The sequence below is a fragment of the Rhinichthys klamathensis genome, unplaced genomic scaffold (assembly GCF_029890125.1).
Source record: "Rhinichthys klamathensis goyatoka isolate OS25496 unplaced genomic scaffold, OSU_Roscu_1.1 h1tg000090l_1, whole genome shotgun sequence".
NCBI lineage: Eukaryota > Metazoa > Chordata > Actinopteri > Cypriniformes > Leuciscidae > Rhinichthys > Rhinichthys klamathensis.
In genome coordinates, this window is record NW_026606629.1 from 4044890 (window position 1) to 4067485 (window position 22596).

General features: G+C 36.7%; 2 protein-coding genes across 4 annotated transcripts in view; both read left to right on the top strand.

The window, feature by feature from the left end:
- The window catches only part of itgb5 (integrin, beta 5), a 42435-nt gene extending 38295 nt beyond the window's left edge, over positions 1 to 4140 (top strand). For both annotated transcript variants that reach the window (XM_056251884.1, XM_056251885.1), the window contains 3 exons: positions 1138 to 1257; positions 1461 to 1627; positions 3317 to 4140. In XM_056251884.1, coding sequence (XP_056107859.1) covers positions 1138 to 1257; positions 1461 to 1627; positions 3317 to 3415 — 386 coding nt within the window. In that variant the 3' untranslated portion in view covers positions 3416 to 4140. The remainder of the gene's footprint in view (positions 1 to 1137; positions 1258 to 1460; positions 1628 to 3316) is intronic.
- Positions 1 to 22596, top strand: part of tnfaip6 (tumor necrosis factor, alpha-induced protein 6) — a 39873-nt gene extending 17277 nt beyond the window's left edge. Inside the window, exons 2-7 of one of the 2 annotated variants that reach the window (XM_056251887.1) lie at positions 13050 to 13174; positions 15695 to 15832; positions 18253 to 18414; positions 21652 to 21880; positions 22016 to 22056; positions 22204 to 22596. In XM_056251887.1, the coding sequence (XP_056107862.1) occupies positions 13051 to 13174; positions 15695 to 15832; positions 18253 to 18414; positions 21652 to 21880; positions 22016 to 22056; positions 22204 to 22298 (789 nt within the window). In that variant the 5' untranslated portion in view covers position 13050 and the 3' untranslated portion in view covers positions 22299 to 22596. Of the gene's footprint in view, positions 1 to 12975; positions 13175 to 15694; positions 15833 to 18252; positions 18415 to 21651; positions 21881 to 22015; positions 22057 to 22203 lie in introns of those variants that run through there. The other variant, XM_056251886.1, reaches the window with a different exon arrangement.

Sequence of the window (22596 nt, forward strand, 5' to 3'; positions counted from 1 at the left end):
GATGATATAATGAGATCGGAAAATTCTATCAACATGCACACTAACTGCCAGCCAATGTCATCAACACACTGGTTACTTAACTTACATTTTCCTTAACTTCAATCAGAGAGAGAACTTGAATCCAGCTGAAATCATGAAGGAGCTCAGTTCATAGATCTGTCTGTTTTCCCTCTCATCAGGACACACTGTTGGTCGAGCCCCACAGTTTGTGCTTCCAGGTCATGAATGTGTTACTCGCAGCAGGGTGAAGCACGGTTTGTGGTGTATCATGGCCAGCTCTGTTTATGTTATTATCTGGAGAATGTGAGTCTGGACGTCTCTGCAACACTCACTGTTCTGTGTCCCACTGAGAAAGCCTGTGTTTACTGCTCTTCCTCGCAACCCTGCCATTAATTCAAACCACTAATATGTAAAATGCACAAACTACTAAAGAATAGCACTTTGGAAAATGAATAAAACGTTTAGCTTTGTCATATGTGGATCTTATTATTTAATTTAGATTTTTATATTATGTTTTTTGTTTTATTTATTTATAATTATGAATGTTTTATAAGAGTTCAAAAGCTATTAATAAAGTTTATGAGAACTTCTCCAGGGCTTTTATTATAGGTTTTATTGCAGGAGGCATTTTTACATGGGTTCAATGAATGAATGAATGTTTATTGTTGAGCAATATGATGCTGGACTCTGAGATTCTCTGAGATATTGCAGTGAAACATTCAGGATGCTTGTGAACTCTTTAAGGCCTTTCCATGTCTCCCCTAATTGTAAAAGAAGGCATTATAGATTTGATGTTTCACAACATTTCTCTGTCGTTTGAGTCAGCTGACTGACTTAATGGACTCCACATGTGCATACCGGAAACTTCCAGCTCTTTTAGAGAAAGAGGCTCCATAGTTAAATGACTGTAAGGAAGGGAGAGACTTCCTTTTTTTTTTTTTTGTCTGGGATTTTAATTGATAACATTTTAAACATTTAATCTGGGTCCTTGTTGAGGAATGCAAGATCTGGTCCAAAAATATTTTCAGCACGTCAAGATTATGCTATTGTCTCGACATGTACTGCTTTATCGGTTTGTTTCCTCAGGCACAGTTTGGACCGCTGTTTTATTGAACCCAACTCCTCTCTCTATTTCAGAAACGGATGCTCCCAACACCGTTCAATGCGTGTATAAGACCGAGAATGACTGTGTGATGAAGTTCACTTATTCCGAACATGCCAACGGCCAATCGGTCCTCACCGCTCTTAAAGAGCCAGGTCAGTATTTAGCACTACCTCTATAATAAACTGCATTCTGAATCATGTTAAACACTCATCTTGAGGAAGTATAAGAAGAATTTGATCAAAATAATATTTTTTCGTTGTTGTTGCTATTTCTAATCCAAACACTGTTTCTAACGAGAAGGGTTTCAGCTAAACTTCACATCATACATTATGGCCATGCATTTGTGTGTTTACAGAATGTGCCGTTGCCCCAAATGCCATGACTGTGCTTCTGGCAGTTGTTGGCAGTATCTTGTTGATGGGCATCGTGCTGCTAGCCCTCTGGAAACTAGTCATTACCGTCCACGACCGCCGCGAGTTTGCACGCTTCCAAAATGCACGTTCACGGGCGCGTTATGAGATGGTGAGAACTCAATCTACTGCACTAAGTTTGATGGAAATCATAGCAATCAGATATTCGTGACAGTGTGAAATGTGCTCAGAAATACTTGTCACAATACTTACTGGTCAAAACTTTTGCTTAAGGTGTGTGTGTGTGTGTGTATATATATATATATATATATATATATATACACTCACCGGCCACTTTATTAGGTACACCTGTCCAACTGCTCGTTAACACTTAATTTCTAAGCAGCCAATCACATGGCGGCAACTCAGTGCATTTAGGCATGTAGACATGGTCAAGACAATCTCCTGCAGTTCAAACCGAGCATCAGTATGGGGAAGAAAGTTGATTTGAGTGACTTTGAACGTGGCATGATTGTTGGTGCCAGAAGGGCTGGTCTGAGTATTTCAGAAACTGCTAATCTACTGGGATTTTCACGCACAACCATCTCTAGGGTTTACAGAGAATGGTCCGAAAAAGAAAAAACATCCAGTGAGCGGCAGTTCTGTGGGCGGAAATGCCTTGTTGATGCCAGAGGTCAGAGGAGAATGGCCAGACTGGTTCGAGCTGATAGAAGGGCAACAGTGACTGAAATAACCACTCGTTACAACCGAGGTATGCAGCAAAGCATTTGTGAAGCCACAACACGCACAACCTTGAGGCGGATGGGCTACAACAGCAGAAGACTCCACCGGGTACCACTCATCTCCACTAAAAATAGGAAAAAGAGGCTACAATTTGCAAGAGCTCACCAAAATTGAACAGTTGAAGACTGGAAAAATGTTGCCTGGTCTGATGAGTCTCGATTTCTGTTGAGACATTCAGATGTTAGAGTCAGAATTTGGCGTAAACAGAATGAGAACATGGAACCATCATGCCTTGTTACCACTGTGCAGGCTGGTGGTGGTGGTGTAATGGTGTGGGGGATGTTTTCCTGGCACACTTTAGGCCCCTTAGTGCCAATTGGGCATTGTTTAAATGCCACGGCCTACCTGAGCATTGTTTCTGACCATGTCCATCCCTTTATGGCCACCATGTACCCATCCTCTGATGGCTACTTCCACCATGTCACAAAGCTCTAATCATTTCAAATTGGTTTCTTGAACATGACAATGAGTTCACTGTACTAAAATGGCCTCCACAGTCACCAGATCTCAACCCAATAGAGCATCTTTGGGATGTGGTGGAACGGGAGATTCGCATCATGGATGTGCAGCCGACAAATCTGCGGCAACTGTGTGATGCCATCATGTCAATATGGACCAAACTCCCTGAGGAATGCTTCCAGCACCTTGTTGAATCTATGCCACGAAGAATTGAGGCAGTTCTGAAGGCAAAAGGGGGTCCAACCCGTTACTAGCATGGGGTACCTAATAAAGTGGCCGGTGAGTGTATATTGAAATGCACATATATATATATATATATATATTTACTTATTTTATTTGTAGTGTTGCTGTTTGCACTGTGTGTAAGTTACCTAAAATGTAAATAGCTTGAACAGGCAAATCCATGCAATCACACAGACAACTAGGCTTTGATTGAAACCATGAGGCCTTTTGGAAAACATCAGTCAGCTGGGAGTGCAGATCAGTCATGATGATCATTCCAAGGCTCTGTTCGCTCTGCCCTTCTAACCATGTGCATTTCAATGAACCCATCTGACCTATTTACTCTTCTGTATGTCTCTCCTTGTCTTCCTCCTAGGCATCTAATCCTGTTTATAAACAGTCCATCCCCTCTCACCCAATGGAGACAGTTTTCCATATGCACAGTTCCAAGTCATGCAACGGAGGAGTCCACTGATCAACCTGCATTTGGACTGGGGGACATGGCAGGACCTGTCCAGCACGCCTCTGCTCTACAGTGGAGGACAGAGACAGCAAATTTATTGGTCTTTTGCAATGCAAACTTTTTTTTCTTTTTTTTCTGAGAATTAGAACTGATCTTTATGCGGTTGGATAATGAACGTTCATTGGTGAGCAGCAGTTGGACACATGCCGAATATGAGAAGAGGATTGGCTTGACTAGTTGTCCAGAAACCTTCATGAGCAATGGACGTTGACCTGCCATGGGGCGCTTTGAATATAACTCCTAATTTTCTCTAGTTCTAACCATACCTCCTGCTCATTATGATGGATTTGCTGTGCAATGTTTTAAAGGCAAAGAGACTTTTTTTTTTCAAGTGTATATATTTAACAGTGTGCCTTTCCCAGCCGTTACATATTTTACATGAATTAAATTTATTTAGCACATGTACAGTAGTCAGACACCATAGAGTGTGCATAGAACTCAACAAAAAGCTAAATTATACAACTCTTTAATGAAGAAATGGGTACTAACATAACCAGAACAATAATTCTCTTAACTCTTGTTTTGCACATTGTATATTAGGTTGAGGTTTTATCAAGTAAAGAAAGTAATGCCACTCTACAATACTATTCTTTGGTGTATTGCCACAGGTTGCACATTTTCATAGTGATTTTCAACTGTACATTGTGATGCAATAACACTGCCTGCTGATAATTCAAGAGTGTCTCGTTTCTTTTTGGAACGATTACATTTAGTAGCTTCACACCCATCCCATCAGGACCTGGACCAAGTAAAAAAAAATTAGACACTGCAGACCCATCTGCCAGTAAAAACTTCTTAGATTGACCCCATATCAATAGTAATGTTTGTGTCAACTTAATAAAGGCACAAAAAGGGCATTATTAAGGGTGTTTTGCGCTCAGTGCAATGGAAAAAAACAAGGGTCTAAGTTTAACTTCTTTTAACATGAGCACCTCATTTTTAGAATGCTGTCACACATGAGACACTGAATAGATATATCTGTGCACATCATTATTTCTTAAAAATTCATGTGCCATCTTAATCTTTATCAAAATAATATTGATATTTAATACAATATGATGACATCTCTTCTGTTCTCTGATGATGTGTTTACTGGCGCGAGGGCAGGACAACCTGTCACTCACATGACATCACAGCAATAGTAAACAACAACTATCCAGTCAATTCCCCATGGAAAAAATGAAGTCCCGCCCTACATGTTCTCTTATTCGAGAAGCCGTTTCACTTGGATATATGCCACTATAGGGAAGAAAAATTCAACTACAAAATGCACTGTAAGAAATTATAGTCTGTTCAGACCCAGATTCCACTCCAAGAAAGGTGGTTAATCTTATTCATTCCCCAAAATGGCTTAATTATTGTATAGAACAACAAAGTCAACAGTTTTGTTGTTTCTGCACCATTTGAGTGGATCACATCGTGAGCAAATGGTCATCAATTGTAGAATTGGAGCAGGTGAGGGACCCTGAGAACCATCTCAGACAATGGAGCATCTCAGCTTTATTAACATACAGACCACAGCTGTTACAACAGGAACCACTTGATTTACATAAGGGGTGGTACACTGTCATGGGATAAAAGGTTTGAGATTTGGATGTTCTGGGTTCATTCCGGGTCCGATTGTCCCATGGTGCTACATGTACTTTGTCTCTGCTACGCTGCAATAAACAACTTCATCAAGATCCTTATCATTTGTTTCTTACACATTTACATGCATAGTTTGATTTCAGCCAGACTAAAGCAATAATTTGTCTTTTTAAACTGTCATGCAAATAATTAGTTCTGATGAAATTGGGGGTTTTTTTATTGAGATTTTTTCCCCCATAGTCAGTCTAACAGACCTAGGTGATGCAATGTATAAATCGGCTTTGTCCAGAATGTAATCCTTCAAATATTAAATTACACCTTGCATCGTGTAAAATTGGACGGACAGCTGTAGCTCAACTATGCAAAAACTTGTACTTTCAAACATACTTTCTTTTTTTTTTTTTGCTTGATGCTAACGCAACATGTCAGCTCAGCAAGGAATGACACAAGCACCCTTCTCTAAGCTGATGGGGAAAATCTGACTTAATACTCAAGCAAGGTTGCAGCCGCCCTTGATCTAAGCAGGCCGTGCACCTGGTCTGGGTGAGGCGCTTAATTGGCTGATGTTTGTTTACCATTTATTTATCATATTCTCCTGTGACTTTTGGTAGGTCAGATCAAATGGGCAGCTTGTTTTGAGCTTCAGGTTTTTTTTTACCTGCAGCGAAGAAGATTGGGAGTATAAATCAGCCATTGTGTGTGCGTGTTTGGTGACGTGTCTCAGGACAGGACTCATGTTCAGTTATAGAGAGCAGCTGTGTTTGCGATGGGGAAAGTGCACACGCCTTTTGAACCTAGTTGAAAACCACTTTCAGTGATGATTTACTGTGAAATCCCATGAGACTGTCTCTAGGACATCTTAAAGAGTATTTTACCAAGTCTGGTGGGTTGTCTACTATCAATCCAATCAAAGGTATGGAGAAGGGTCTTACATTTCAAATGTTCCTCTGCGTTTAGAAGTTGTATTTGCTGTAAAAGTCTGCACGATAAATTTAAATCTTTCTCCAAATCAAAATCTGGTCCCATTCCATCATTTCCGTGTTCTCTTGCCACACAACACAACCATGGCTGACATTTTGAGCTGAGACTTGGGGTTGGAGAAGTACAAATGTGTATGGAGCTCCAGTGGTTCTTCCCTGTTGGGATGTCAACCCTGTGGTTTGCACATAAATCACATGTTCTCCGAGTTTGATGAACTGAATGCTGTTTTCCTCCCAAGCAGTGAGCCAGAATCAACAGCCAGAGCATTCAGACAGAAGTGAAGTCATGTCACCGGGAGAGGACGCAGCTCTGAACACAAGAAGGGAAAGTAGGGTTGTGTGTTTCGGTAACGTCTAGGAGCTGAACAGCAACAGATGTGACTGTGAAGGCCTGATCTTCTGCCCCCTTGTGAAGTCTCTCTCGTTTTCCTTTCATTTATTTCTCATTTCGTTCAAATAAAAAGGTGGTCCTAAGAATTTGAAAAATTTTAAGCAAAAAACAAAAAAGATTGTAAACTATTTTTAGGTCACTAATTATATAAGTGATCTGTGACCGTTGTTCGTGTGATTTTGAACAGACAGAAGTTCTTCCATTGAAGAACAAGATTCTCATTTTTATCATTCTTATTTTTTTGTTATTTCTGATTTAGTTTTTTAGGATTCTTTGATTAATAGACAATTCACAAATTTTTACTGTCATTTTTGATCAAATGAATGCATCCTTAATGAACAGAAGTATTAATTTCTTTCAAAAAACTAAAATAATAAAAAACATACATGACAGTATAAATGGAAGCATCATGCAGTTATCAACCTATCTATAGATGTGTCAAACGTGTCTTTCATTTCCTTCATTTCCAGGGAGATGTGATAACTGCCAACATTAATCTTTACTGGAATGCAAGGTATGTCCTGCATCGGTCACCGTGATTTTGCCAAGTAAGACATGTTCCTGGATCAACATTCCTGTCCCAAAATGTAGTCCTTACCCAATCCCTACCCCTAAACCTAACCCTACCCATAACTTTTCCCTAAAATCAGAGGGTAATGATAGGTGAATAACACTGAGGTTTAAGTACTTCACCCTGGTTCTAAACCTAAACTTGACATAAACTGTAAACTTGTCCCTCAAATCTGATTGGTTGATTGGAAAGGTGTTCCAGGATCAACAAAGATGTTGTTCCAGGAACATGTGGTAGGCTACTTGTGTTCACCATTCTGCAGCACTGAGGTCTGATACTCATCTAATGAGGCTGTGTCTTTGACTCACTAAATGTCTGCGTTCAGTGAAGGAATTTACATCCACTCTGTTTGATTCAGAGTGAAGTTGGCGTGAGCCACAGTAAGCTCATTCAGCACTGGTGATCAATCATTTGTGATGCAAATGATTTTTGTAAACTGAGCCCTACTCGCCTTGTGCAGATTCGTAGGCAGCATGGAAGTTTTTACAGGTGCCATTAGTATGTTTATCTATAAATAATCATGTGGGTATTTCAGAGACTTTTGTCTTTATGCCTGAGTGTCTGATCTTTGTCAGTAACATTCACAGGTCCAAATCTCAATTGTCCCTCAATGAAGTCAATAAATCAACCCTTTGTATGCCAGTATACTTTCATTGCCATAAGCAGAACCCAGTCAAGGATCTTTAATGTGATCAAAAAGGAAGTAGGGTATATTACTATATACTGTATATGTCCTGCTCACATTATCTGCTGTAAAAATAATAATTTGTGCGATTATTATTTATTGATTTTTCATCAGCTTTTAACTGCATCCAACCCCACATTTTAGCAGATAGACTTTTAAAGAACTACAACATTAACCCAGGTCTAACAGCCTGGTTAGTTGACTTTTTAACCTCAAGATCCCAAAAGGTTAAGGTTAATGGTGTCTTATCTGGTAAACTTTTATCTTCTACTGGCTCCCCTCAAGGATGTGTCCTCTCTCCTCTTCTTTTTGTATTATACACAAATGAATGGCGTTCACACTATGATGATAGACAGATTTTAAAATTTGCATTGTGTCTCTTTTAAATGAAAATGTGATTGATCATGGACCAATAGTGAAGGATTTTAATGAGTGGTGTAAGTGTTCCTTTTTAAACATAAATGTGTCTAAAACGAAAGAACTAATTATTGATTTTAGGAAACAGAGCCCATTTCTCCCCCTCACTATCATTGATGGTCAACCCATTGAGAAAGTACAAGAATACAAGTAGGCTACCTTGGCACAACAATTGACAGTAAGCTATGTTTTGATTCTCACACTGATGCTGTTTGTCAGCGAATGTATTTTTACCGTAGATTGAGGAATTTTAACATTGACTCCACTCTGATGAAAATGTTTTATTCTTGTTTTCTTGAGTCTGTTTTAACTTTTTGTTTTATCTGTTGGTTTGGTTCCTTGTCTACAAAGAACAAAAACCGACTAGAGAGCAATGTTAGAACATGTAGCAAGATTGCCCCCCCCCCCACATCTACTCCAACAGAGTGGCCAAGAAGGCTATAGCTATTGCAGCTGACCCCAGTCATCCTTTGTCCTGCCAGTTTAAGCTACTCCCTTCAGGCCGTAGGTACTCCATGTCCAGATGCGGGTCAAATAGATACACAAACTCTCTTATCCCGACTTCGATCTCGATATTAAACAAATTGCCAGAACTGTTTTAATGTACTTAATAACTAACTTATTTTCTATGTATTTTTAGAGATTATGTGGGTTTTATACCTTGTGGTTGTGTTGTGTGTTGTGCCTTGTGTTTATCTGCTGGCTGTACAAATAATTGCCCCTCGGGGACAATAAAGTAACCTTGACCTTGTAACATTGAATGATCACACAAATACTAATATCAGTCCAGATTTATTTAGTTTGATCTAGATTTCAAAAATGAACAAGATTGACTGAAAATGAACTGCTTTTAAATCACGGAGCCTAGAGAATACTTCCATTTTTCGACATAATTATTTGCAGTGATTAATGACACTACAGTTTTGTAACATAATTGAAAAAAGAACAATAAGAAAAAATACTATTTTACAGAATATGTTCTTAGGGAATAAGGATCTTTTGTGGAAAGAAATATAGAAGAATTGTGCTGCTCTGTCCTATAGCACTATCTACTGGATGAAGTGTCATAGTGCATGTCCACAGGCCTCAACTTTTATTCTGCTCTTATTAGTGTTCACATAGGTCCTCTTTGTTTAGGGGTCACTCTTGGCTTCTTCCCGGTTGAAAGTGACCGAAGCCTTAAAATTTAACTTTTTTTCCCCCAGTTCAATAATATTTTTCGATTATTATTTAGAATTTTTAAAGGTTTGTTACTATGCAATAATTATAAAATTTTTATGAGCATTTTTTTCCCATTAGTTAATATATATATATATATATATTTTTTTTTTTGTTCAATAAATGCAACATTTCACATTAAAATAGAGTGCAGTCCTTTAAAATAAAAAACATTGAAGTGAGAAAAGCGCCATCCAGTGTCGTTAAAAATACAAATGTGTGTAATGTCGTGTAACCGCCTGTAGGCTATACTATAGCTCCCTATATAAATACATAGAGAGGCATTTTGATTCCCATTGTTTTTTTAAGACATAATTTCTCCATTTTTTTTATTTATATATATTTAGATATATATTTAGACTTTATAAAAAAATACTTTTTTGATATTTTTAGATATTTTTAGATATCTTTGTTAGATAAGTATCAGGTTTTGCATTATGATTACAATCAAACAATAACATTTGGTTAGAAAGAGAACACAATGCAAGCATTTTTGTTACTCAGTATTTAATAATTAACAAATCTAATAAAATAAGGATGAATAGTGATGATTCAAAACACTCTATACAGACATTTTGCAACTAATTGGTATTTTATTCAGTTTAATTATATAAATGGTAATAAAACTTCAGAAGGGAACAGTAATTAAGATCTAACAGCACAACTTCTTTGGCAGTTTTCATGTCTTTCGGGGTGTGTAGGCCTTTCACAGACTCACAGATTTTTTTTAATGTTCACATAGCTAATACAACAAAAGTCACCAAGCGTCATCCCATTCCGATAAACCAAAAAAATTCAATAATTCAAAACGTAAAAGTTTTTGGTCATTTTTGACCGAAGAGGACCAGAGAGTTAAAAGTCGTCTATTCAACTCATATAGACATATGTTATATGTCATATAACAAGACATATGTAGCTATGAGTTTGGGACATTAATGATGACAGATTGTAAGTGAACTATTCGGAGCGAGACATAAGTGACTCATTCATTTGGAGTGTGTGAGGGAGAATGTGGCCTTGGGTGTATTGGTTGGTGCGTCTTTGTGGTTTCTATGGTGTAGACTTAAGCAGGATGTTGTGTCATGGAATTACATGTCATTGTATGAAATTCTGTTTCTCTCTTCCAGAAAGGTTGAGGCAAGGTTTAGGTCAGAGACAATGTGACCTGGAAACCAAGATCAGCTTTGACATAAATTTATTTGTTCAGTAGTATGGCATTTCTGTGAAGTTCACTAAATAAGCAGATGTATTCAAGTCATATCCAACTGATCTTTTTTTCTGCGTGCCACAGTACATCTTTTTTTCTTCTACCTCCTATCCACTTTTAGTAAAGAATTACGACCTCATATACTAAAGGCCAGCACGGTAAACTGTTAATCTGGAAGCAATTAAGTAGGGCAAGTTAAATAGTATATTCTGTTTGATGAAATGATCTAATGGAGTGATCTAATCATTTCTTCACTAGCCTCATAACAAAGTATGCATGGCATACAAGCCAAAATTAATATCATAAATAGTTTTTATCCCATCATTGAAACAGATAAATGTCCAGAGTTCCCGGCTGAACTTTTCTTTGGCAGTTTTCATGTCTTTTGGGGTGTGTTAGGCCTTTCCACAGACTCACAGATTTTGAAATGGCCTGTATTAAACCACAAAATGAGCTGGACAGTGTTACAGTATGGCATGAAATCATGAAAGGGGGAATGAAAATAACCATTTGCAATTCATGTAGTAGGCAGGACTGTGAAACAACACTTCTTAAATTTAAGTCAGAGTACAACAGACGGGTGTTATTTTGATGAAATCTGCAAGCAATTACTCCTGACTGTCTATGTTGGAAAAATAAATTCCATTTAAAAATGAATAAATACATTTATACAAGAAGACAACAAAAAAAAAACGAGAAAACAAATTATCCGAAGGTACACACGGATCCGGGCCAGTCTGTTTCTGCTGTTTAATTTTATTCAGAGTTTTATCCCACGCAGAGACCTCAATGATGTAATTTTACATTTAAAATAAATATATATAACACTTAAAATAATATATATTGTTATTTTGACCTTTTTTTTATTTTACTTTGTAATGTTTTAAGCATTCAAATATACAAAAAAAAAAAAGAAAATTTGTTAATTTGTAGTTTATATGATATTCTATATAAACAAAGAAAATACTTCATCTTTTCATCAGACTGGAGATGAGGTGTCTCTAAAATATGTCTTCTTGTATAGATTAAAACATTTGAGTTGTCTTAAACTAAAATCTGAGATCTGTTATGTTACAATGTTTCAATTAAAGTGTAGCAGTGATTTCATCACTACAGGCTGCTTCACGCTCTTACTCATTACACATGTGTTTTTAATTTTAAAAACAGGGCTTCTGGCATTTGAATGTTGCTAAATATGTTACCAAATCATTCAATAAAAAAGTATTCATAAAAAGTAACTTGGATTGGAAATATAGCCTATATATATACAGTGCTGGTCAGAATTATTTGCCCCCTTGGTAAATATGATCAAAGCTGGCTGTAAAAAATAAATTGTTTATCCTTTTGATATTTTATTAAAGAAATTAGCAAAAATCTAACCTTTCATTGAAGTAAAAGAATCGAAAGTGGGGGGAAAAATCACATTATGAAATAATTGTTTTTCTCCAAAACACGTTGGGAACAATTATTTGCCCCCTTTTATTAAATACTTTTTGCAACCTCCTTTTTCCAAGATAGCAGCTCTGAGTTTTCTCCTATAATGCCTGATGAGTTTGGAGAACATCCTTCATACAGAATCTCTCCAGATCCTTCAGATTCCCAGATCCATGTTGGCGCTTCTTCTCTTCACTTCAGCGCACTCATTTTCTATAGGGTTCAGATGATGGACAGATGAAACAAAAAAAAGAGCTTTTTGGCACCAAACACATTAAGATGGGTTTGGTTCATACAGGGATAAAAAAAAGTACCCCATGTGTAAAATGAAATACTCTGCTGTATTCTGCTGTATGAATGCTGAGCCTAATTTTCTGCCAGAGGTCCTGGACATCTTGTTCAGATGGCATCATGGATACGATCAAATACCAACAGATAAAATATCAAAACCTGACAACCTCTGCTAGAAATCTTATAATGGGCCATGTTGGGATCTTCCAACAGGACAGTGATCCAAAAACAAACATTAAAATCAAAACAAAAATGGGTCACTGAGAACAAAACCAAGCATCTGCAATGGCCATCCCAGTCCCTGACCTGAACCCTATAGAAAATGAGTGCGCTGAACTGAAGAGAAGGGATCTGGGAATCTAAAGGAATTTTTTTGTAAAATAAAATATCAAAAGGATAAACAATACAGATTTATTTTTTAAAGCCACCTTTGATCATATTTACCAAGGGGGCAAATCATTCTGACCAGCACTGTATTTGCAATTGCAATCCAAGTAATTTGCAATCCAAGTTACTTTTTTATCGAATGCTTAGGTAATGGACTATTTTTCTTAGTGAACGCAAACCAATATTCAAGACCATTCAATTATTTATTATAAAGTAGTAGCTAGCCTATAAGCTTCTAGCAGGACATATGGCTCTGCTCTGGGGTCTTCCCCGATCCAGCCCTCCGCACAATCGTCGTCATTTACTGAAATCACACGTCAGACCACACCTAACGGAGTCGAGTAGGCAGGAAAACCATTTAAACTCACAACACAACATGATGTGTTTCACAGTTCATTGGGTGACCGCTGCACTAACATATGATCCGCTGCGGAGTGAGAGAAATGCGCGTGTTAACGGCTGTTTTCGCCGTTATATGTGTCCTGAAGGAGACTGAAGCTTGGGGTTACAAGAATGGGATACTGCACAACTCTATCTGGCTGGGTATTTATTTCACTTGTTCTTACTGTTGATCCAAACTGTGTTAAGTAGAATCATTGGACATGACTTGTCAATATTTTAAAAGTGCGGTTTCTTAACTTTTCCCCTCAAGATTATAAAAAGCAAAATCTTTCATTTACTGCTCAACAGGGTTTATGTTCTATAACTATAGCCTATACTGCATGTGCTGTGCGCTTTAGAACCATATGAGAGGTTTATTTCTGTGAAGGCTGATAGTGCAGCCAGTCTGAAGGACCTTGTAAACACAGGGAAATGACTTCATTCTGTTACTGTGTAGGGCAGGCTACTGCAACTTACCCCAGGGTACCTCAAAACACTTTCATCAGGATCCAAGAAACTCACTGGCATTTCTCTGTAGATTAGAGTTGTTTGTTAAGACACAGGACAGAACAATCTGAATTTGATAACTATAGCATTACACTCTTTTCCCGTGTAAAACCAACATTTACCAATGTTTTAGTTGTAGCCAACTGTGATTTGGGTTAAACCATTTAAATAAGTAGTTAGTGTGTGAATTATGGGGGATAAATAGTATGGCCTACGACTGGAACCACACACACACACACACAAAAAAAGGTTTTGTAGATTTGAATTTATAGAAGTAACTTTTCATGAATTAACTTTAGTCGGTACTACATATAGTGATAAAATATTAGAAACAAAATGATATTAGCCTTCTTGTTGTGCTTCATCGAAGTACTCCTGAAACTTAGGGAAGTTTGGATAATGGTTACCTCAGATGAACCCCACTTCTGCTCTTTAGCGTATATGAAATCAGGTAAATGCATGCTCTGCACTGATCTATAGGCCAATAGACCTTTACCGCCAGAGAAACAAGCACGCAGCCATGTTTAGAAATTTAGTTTGAACTTCCGTTTCAAACGGAATATTCCTGTATATTCCTATGGCATCGCTGCCAAAGAGTAATAGCTGGTGAAGTGGATTTATTAACGAAAGTTATCATGAGCATTGTAATGTTTGAAGCTGATGACAAATGTCAGTAGACCGGGAACATTTTAAAACGAGCGGTTCATTCATAAATCCGTAAGATCTTACCTTCATGCGGTGGAAATACAAACCGGAAGACAGAACACAACGGGCGCAGCGCTGAAAAGGGGCGGGGCTACATAACTTCTATAGATCTATATATTCACCTTATTGATCAATAGACCAATTTCTAAAGATGGCTGCGTGCTTGTTTCTCTGGCGGTAAATGTCTATTATATCAGTGCAGAGCATGCATTTACCTGATTTCATATACGCTAAAGAGCAGAAGTGGGGTTCATGATCTGAGGTAACCATTATCCAAACTTCCCTAAGTTTCAGGAGTACTTCGATGAAGCACAACAAGAAGGCTAATATCATTTTGTTTCTAATATTTTATCACTATTATGTAGTACCGACTAAAGTTAATTCATGAAAAGTTACTTTACATAAATTCAAATCTACAAAACCTTTTTTTTGTGTGTGTGGTTCCAGTCGTAGGCTATACTATTTATCCCCCATAATTTACACACTAATAATTACTGGTTCAACTTAATGGTTGAAGTTAAATGGTTTAACCGAAATCACAGTTGGCTACAACTAAAACATTGGTAAATCGTCGTCACGGTTATGTCATTTGCAGCTGTGTGCGCATTGTGGTGGCAGAAAAACAGTTGTAAAAAGTGGAGGAAAATGGGCCAAATCCACGTAATAAGAGAAAAACTGTCTTGTGCTTTGGATTTCAGAATCGAAATGCAAAAAAAGATCAGATTGGTCGAAAGATCCGATAGATCGGTCTTCATATCTATAGAATACCGTTATCAAAGATGCTCTGTGACGCTAAAGACATTTAAAGTTGCAAGCCACTGGACTGTTGAAACATGCGATGATTAGATTACCATTAAAGCATGGATTTGATGTAAACATAGATCTACATAATATTCACATTATGCAGTTCATAGGGGCATAAGTAAATGTTACTTGTGGTGGCAAAGTGGCTTGACATCTACAACACATCTGAAAACACTTAGGGCTAAACAAGCTACAGTATCTTGCTACATTCATTCTTCAAACTTTTCTCAGAGACATGTTTGGAGCTCACTAATGGTTGAAGTCTTCTGAAAACCTGGATGTTTGAGGCCAACACAGTAAAATCACTGGCTTATAACTCATTTGAGACAGGATCCAACTTCCTCCAACCTATGCATGCGTGCTTAAAAACAACTGCAAAACAGCATGATGTTCTGCATGTGAGGTAAAAAGAGGCCTCATCTGGTTTAGTAATCTTAGCAACAGAAACTGGATGTACATCATATTTGTCCCTTACGGATGTCCTGCACAGTAAAATATATTATATGTTGGGTAAAACCTTCTAAAATAAGTTCCTTGTTTTAGTTCTGATGTAATTTGAGTAGACAGGCAGAATCATTGTTCTTAGACGCTGAACAGACCCAGATAACTTCAGTCCTCGAAGCTGATAGTGTTGCCAAATGAGACCCATCTTCTCTCTCCTTACAGAGCAAGCAGCTGGAGTTTACCACCGCGAATCTCGCAAAGGAAGATATCAGCTGACGTATAAGGAAGCCAAGGCTGTGTGCAATTTTGAGGGGGGGGCTCTTGCTACGTATGATCAACTGGAGGCTGCTCGACAAATTGGTTTGTATCACACTTACAAATCTCACTTGGATCAGATGTCAAAATAAACAGCTAGAGAGGGTCTGGTCCAGGTTTTATTGTATAATCAGAAACTATTTTGAATCTGTCAGCAAGCAGAATGATAATCAACATTCTCACAGTTAGATGTATAAAATATTTGCACACATCATAAACAAAGCAATGGACATTCTCCAGTGCCACCCAGTGTTTTGTTTAACTGTAGACGTCTTTGTCATGTGTTGCCTGAGCAGTAACACCTGTTTTCTTGTAAGATGATTCCCTTTTCTTTGCAGTAAGAGTAAATTTGATCCAGACTTGGGCTCTGATCAGTAATGACAACATTGTATGGTTAGTGCAGGCCTATGGCACTCTATGCAGGAGGTCTGCTTTGCTTCTTTGCATCTTCAAATTGTGCCCATGGCTCCTCAGAACACAAGAGCCCTCTATTCTTCATACCCTTGAAAAAGACGAATTTCCTTCAATTGTTAGCTTTGAAATAGAGAACATTTTATATTCAGTCTCTACAGAATCTGTTTGTGAAATACTGCAAATGCAATAATATGAACATTGAGAAAAATAAATAATGGAAATTTACATTACGTATATTTTTATCATTTTAATGTATTATGTTTAAACATTATTAATCATTGTTAATATTGCATTTGGTAACATTTAATTAGACTGTATCTCCTCCTAGACCACCAAACTCGGCTCAGACCTTCAGGCTGTTCTGACTTGAGTTGCTATCTATCTATCTATCTATCTATCTATCTATCTATCTATCTATCTATCTATCTATCTATCTATCTATCTATCTATCTATCTATCTATCTATCTATCTATCCTTTCTTTCTAACTTATCTTTCTTTTTTAAATAATCTTTATGTCATTCTTTCTTTTTCTTTCTTTCTAACTAATCTTTCTTTCTTTCTAATTAATCTTTCTTTCTTTCTAACTAATCTATCTTTCTTTCTTTCTAATTAATTTTTCTTTCTTTCTTTCTAACTAATCTTTCTTTCTTTCTAACTAATCTTTCTTTTTCTTTCAATCTTTCTTTCTTTCTAATTAATCTTTCTTTCTTTCTTTCTAACTAATCTTTCTTTTTCTTTCAATCTTTCTTTCTTTCTAATTAATCTTTCTTTCTTCCTAACTAATAATTCTTTCTTTCTTTCTAACTAATCTTTCTTTCTTTCTTTCTTTCTTTCTTTCTTTCTTTCTTTCTTTCTTTCTTTCTTTCTTTCTTTCTTTCTTTCTTTCTTTCTTTCTTTCTTTCTTTCTTTCTTTCTTTCTTTCTTTCTTTCTTTCTTTCTTTCTTTCTTTCTAACTAACTAACTAATCTTTCTTTCTTTTTTCTTATTTTCAAACTAATCTTTCTTTCTAACTAACTAATCTATCTTTTTTCTTTCTTTTTTCAAACTAATCTTTCTTTCTTTCTAACTAATCTTTCTTTCGTTCTTGACTTTCTTTCTAACTACTCTATCTTTTTACCTAATCTTTCTGTCATTCTTTCTTTCTTTTTCTTTCTTTCTAACTAATCTTTCTTTCTTTCTTTCTTTCTTTCTTTCTTTCTAACTAATCTTTCTTTCTAACTAATCTTTCTTTCTTTCTTCAAACTAATATTTCTTTCTTTCTTTCTAACTAACTAATCTTTCTTTCTTTTTTCTTATTTTCAAACTAATCTTTCTTTCTTTCTTTCTTTCTTTCTTTCTTGCTTTCTAACTAATCTTTCTTTCTAACTAACTAATCTTTCTTTCTTTTTTCTTATTTTCAAACTAATCTTTCTTTCTAACTAACTAACTAACTAACTATTCTTTCTTTCTCTTTCTTTCTTTTTCAAACTAATCTTTCTTTCTTTCTTTTTTCAAACTAATCTTTCTTTCTTTTTAACTAACTATTCTTTTTTTCTTTCTTTTTTTCAAACTTATCTTTCTTTCTTTCTTTCTTTTTTCAAACTAATCTTTCTTTCTTTCTAACTAATCTTTCTTTTTTACCGAATCTTTCTGTCATTCTGTCTTTTTCTTTCTTTCTAACTAATATTTCTTTCTTTCTAACTAATCTTTCTTTCTTTCGTTCTCTCTAACCAATCTATCTATCTTTCTAACTAATCTTTCTTTTTTACCGAATCTTTCTGTCATTTTTTCGTTTTCTTTCTTTCTAACTAATCTTTCTTTCTTTCTTTTTTTCTTTCTAACTAATCTCTCTTTCTTATTAATATTTATTTACTGGAAACATGGTAAAGCATGTTAAACCATGCTAGAACAGTTTAAAACTTTTTCAAACTTTCTGGCTAGGCTTTTTCAAGGCAACTTAAAGTTTGTCTACGAACTTTACCGTCTAGTTATTAGTTGAATTTCTAATTAATTGAATTTGAGATCATTAAAAGATGTTTTATACTAACAGATATTGTCTTTCTCCCAAAGGGTTCCATGTGTGTGCAGCTGGATGGTTTGACAAAGGACGTGTGGGCTATCCGATTGTTAAAGCTGGTGTCAACTGTGGTTTCGGGAAGGTCGGAATCATTGATTACGGATACCGGCTCAACAAAAGTGAAAAGTGGGATGTCTACTGCTATAACCCTGAGGGTGAGTTTGAGAGGTGGCAGTTAGGCAAATCTGGGTGGATTAAGTCATACAAAGAGATATTTGGAAAAATCCAAAAATTGTATTATGCAAGCCAGGCCAGCAGTTAGTGATGTCACTTTATAAAGAAACACTTTGTCCCCTATAGACTGAATACGTAATACGCATGCGCAGGACGTCACCGTTTTCACGAATTTTCGTTTTTGTAGTTTACATGGAGACGATAATGGTGTTGTGTAAACTGCCCTTAAAAGACGTAAATGAAATTTGTGTATATTCGAAAAAAAAAGATATAGGGGCTGTTTACATTCAACTAAAAATGGCCATCCATTTACACAACAATGGCGTTTTGGGGGCCTGAAAATGCAAATGGCTTTCAAAGTGCAAGTTTTTGAAAACTATACCGTTATCATCTCTGTGTAAGCGACAAAAAGTCCAATTTGTGAAAACGGGGACGTCATGCGCATGCGTATTATGTGTTTAGTCTTTTTAACCGCATTTTTAATTGTTTTCATGGATCCGTGTGAACAGGGATCGTTGTGACAACGTTGTCGTCTGTATGCTAAAAACGCAAAGAAAAACTTTTCCAGTACATTATTGTTGTGTAAACGTACCCATAGATTGTACTGAATGCCAGCTTTTTTTTCTTTTCTTTTTTTTTCGTCCACAATAAGGATTTATTAAGTCCACTTGTTATATAAACAAGTAACTATGCTTCTAACAATAGGTCAAGAGCTGTCGTACCAACTTTGTGATGCTGTTTGTGAATGTTCATTGAAACTATGGTTTTGGGAAATAGAAATGATTGAGAAATGATAACTATGGAACTTGCGACCATAGTTGGCTAACAATGATTTTGGGAAACACCCTTAACTGGGACTGAAATGTAGTCATTAGCGTGGTAGTAAGGTATAAATCTCCATAGTTTAAAGACCCTTTCTTTTTATCATTTTTCAGACTTTCATTGGTCTCTAAACTATAAGGGTGGGATAAATTGTGGTCTAGACAAAGACAACCATGACTAAACATTGAGGGGAAAAGGTGATGGCTGTTTTATGGCACGCGATGACAGATGGACAGTGAATCGCAGCACAGGACATTATTCATATAAGTTACATTTCTTGTAAAATGCTTGCTTGTATTCTCTGTCTGTTTTTTCTTGTGTGAATATGTAAAATGTTTCTCACTGTGAGTAATCTTAACGAAGCCCCGTGAAAGTTTTACAAGGTTTAGTAATGTTTTACCAGAGACCCAGCTGAGTTTGTGACTGGCTCTTTTCTTCTGATTTATCATAATGAGCCAGTGAAAGATGGAGAGCTTGAGTCAGCAGTGATCTCAAAGAGAAGTCAGAGAGTAAATGGTGACCACACACTTTCAGGTTGAGATGTCCTGTCAAATGTCCTTTTAGACATGGCATTCTAAGTAAGCTCCCAATTGATCATATAAGCAGTTATTACACCTGACCGTCATCTCATCTGATGAAATTGTTAATAGATCAACACACACACGTGGGTTTTTTTTTTCATGTTTTATGGGAACTATCCATAACCCAACCCCTAAACCTACCCATCCCAGAACACTTTCTGCATTTTTACATTTTCAATAAACTTCCCTCAGTATTTATAAGCTGTTTTCTTCATGGGGACAAAAAAATGTTCACACAAGGACAAGAATTTCGGATATTGCCATCTTTGTGGGGATATTTTGTCCCAATAATGTAGGGAATACTTGACACACACACACACACACACACACACACACACACACACACACACACACACACACACACACACACACACACACACACACACACACACACACACACACACACACACACACACACACACACACACACACACACATTTGAACTATTTATTTAAGTCCACTTAAAAGAAATGATTTACAGGGACACAAATACTATAGATGCAGTCAAATGCATGCACATAATCAAGGACCAGTGGCATACAGCAGGTCTTCACAATATTTAGCGTCACTCAGTTGTTATGGATACAAGTAGCACCGTCTCCGCCAGATATGACGGCTGCCTATAATAGCAGACAGAGCACAGTACTTTGCTAGCCGTTTAGCCCTCTTTTTGGGCATCCCTAGTTGTTGAAGCCCCCTTACAACCAGCCTGTGTGTGTGTCCTAAGCTGCCAAATATGAGCACAAGAAGTCGGCTCTGATAACCTAATTCTGAGATGATGTTTAGAAGTGGTTGATATTTAATCATCTTAGTCATAAAGGCTTCTTCCATACTAGAGTCAAAGGTACATGCAACCTCCACAACGAACACCTCGCTGATCTCCTCATTAATCACAACAATATCTGGTGTATTTGCAAGCACATGAGAAAAGGTTTCAGAGCTATTACAATTCTGAAACATAGATGATTTTACACAAGAATGTTTGTACATTTTTACAGCAGATAAGAAATGGCTTGATATGTCCTTCACTATAAGATCCACTATTCTGTCGTGGCGTGCGATGTACATTCCTTTATAGGCATGGCAGCCATTCAAGATGTGTGGCAGTGTTTCAGTGATCTGTTCTGAAGTGTGATGCAAACAATGAGGTACCTGAGTTGAAACCAGATAGAAATATTGAGTCTGGTTGGAAGAACTTGTAGTCTGGCTTTTACTGTAAAAATGATAATGTCCTCACAGAGTGCAGTATTCTTAAAAAAATGAGTGAGAAACAGAGTGATCAGTGGAGGAGAGACACACAAGTTTCCCCTGAAGTTTCAGTCCAGTCCATTGTTGTTTCTGATGATGTTGGTGTAGGTCCAGGAGAGTTGGCCGGGCCCCTGTGGATGTTAGGGTGTAGCTGTGACCACTAATGTAGGGAATACTTGACACACACACACACACACACACACACACACACACACACACACACACACACACACACACACACACACACACACACACACACACACACACACACACACAAAGGTTTTAAATAATGATTTGACAAAGCATTGCCTGAAAGTTTAATTTAGATATTTAGATAGATGATTAATGCAATACAAGACAAACATGATGGGTTGGCTTATTTATAAATAAATAAATGAACAAATTTATAATAAATGAATACAAATTTATAGTCTAAATTTAATCTGTATCCAGTTTGTTTTATTAGATTTTTTATTTATTGATATTTATTTATTTATTCATTTGATTTTTCATTTATTCATATTTATTTATGTATTAATTTGTACACCTGTTGTACTGACTTTGCAGCAAAGGAGTGTGGAGGAGTGCACACAGATCAGGAGAAGGTTTTAGATTCTCCTGGTTATCCAGAAGACTACCAGGATGAGCAGATTTGCTACTGGCACATTCGTGTGCGCTACGGCCAGAGAATACGCCTGCAATTCCTAGACTTTGACATTGAGGAGGATACAGCTTGCCTCAGTGATTATCTGGAGATCTTTGACAGCTATGATGATGTTTCAGGCTTTGTTGGCAGGTAAATAATACCGTAGTTGTTTATGTTTTATTCACTATAGGCCTTTTAAGTTACATTTGCTGAGAGTTTCCAATTTAACAAAAAAATAAATGTAATCCAAAAATAATAGAATAACTTTGTGTCTATTCTGGATAGATACTGTGGGGATGAACTTCCGGAGGACTTCATAAGTACAGGTCTGTTGTTGTATTATTTTAAGTTCAACCGTGCTTCTCTTGCATTCAGTTTGAATGCATTTATTGTTATTATTTTATTTCTTCTTTATGGTTAGTGAACTAGAGATCAGTGATAGTATCTTTGTTTCTGTGTTGTCTCTTGCTCAGGAAACGTCATGACTCTGAAGTTCCTCTCTGATTCTTCTGTGACGGCTGGAGGGTTTCAGCTACAGTACATCGCTGTGAACTCCTCTCAGGAGTGAACTCCTCTCCTCACAGCGAGATCATGCTGACACCTTCTCTTGACCACTGTTTAATACACCAATCACACTTCTTTTTACAAGTGTATATATATTGCTTCTTTAACCACAGTGCAATTTAAAGCTAATAATAATCATAAATGTAGGTGTATGGGCATGTGCACATTTCAAAAACTCTTATAAAACAGTTTTCAAAATTGTATTTAATGTTTTACAGTGTTTTAATGTCAACAACATTTAACCAAAATAATTCAATTGAAATCTCTTGGCTTTAATAGAAATAAACCCATTGGAAATGTAA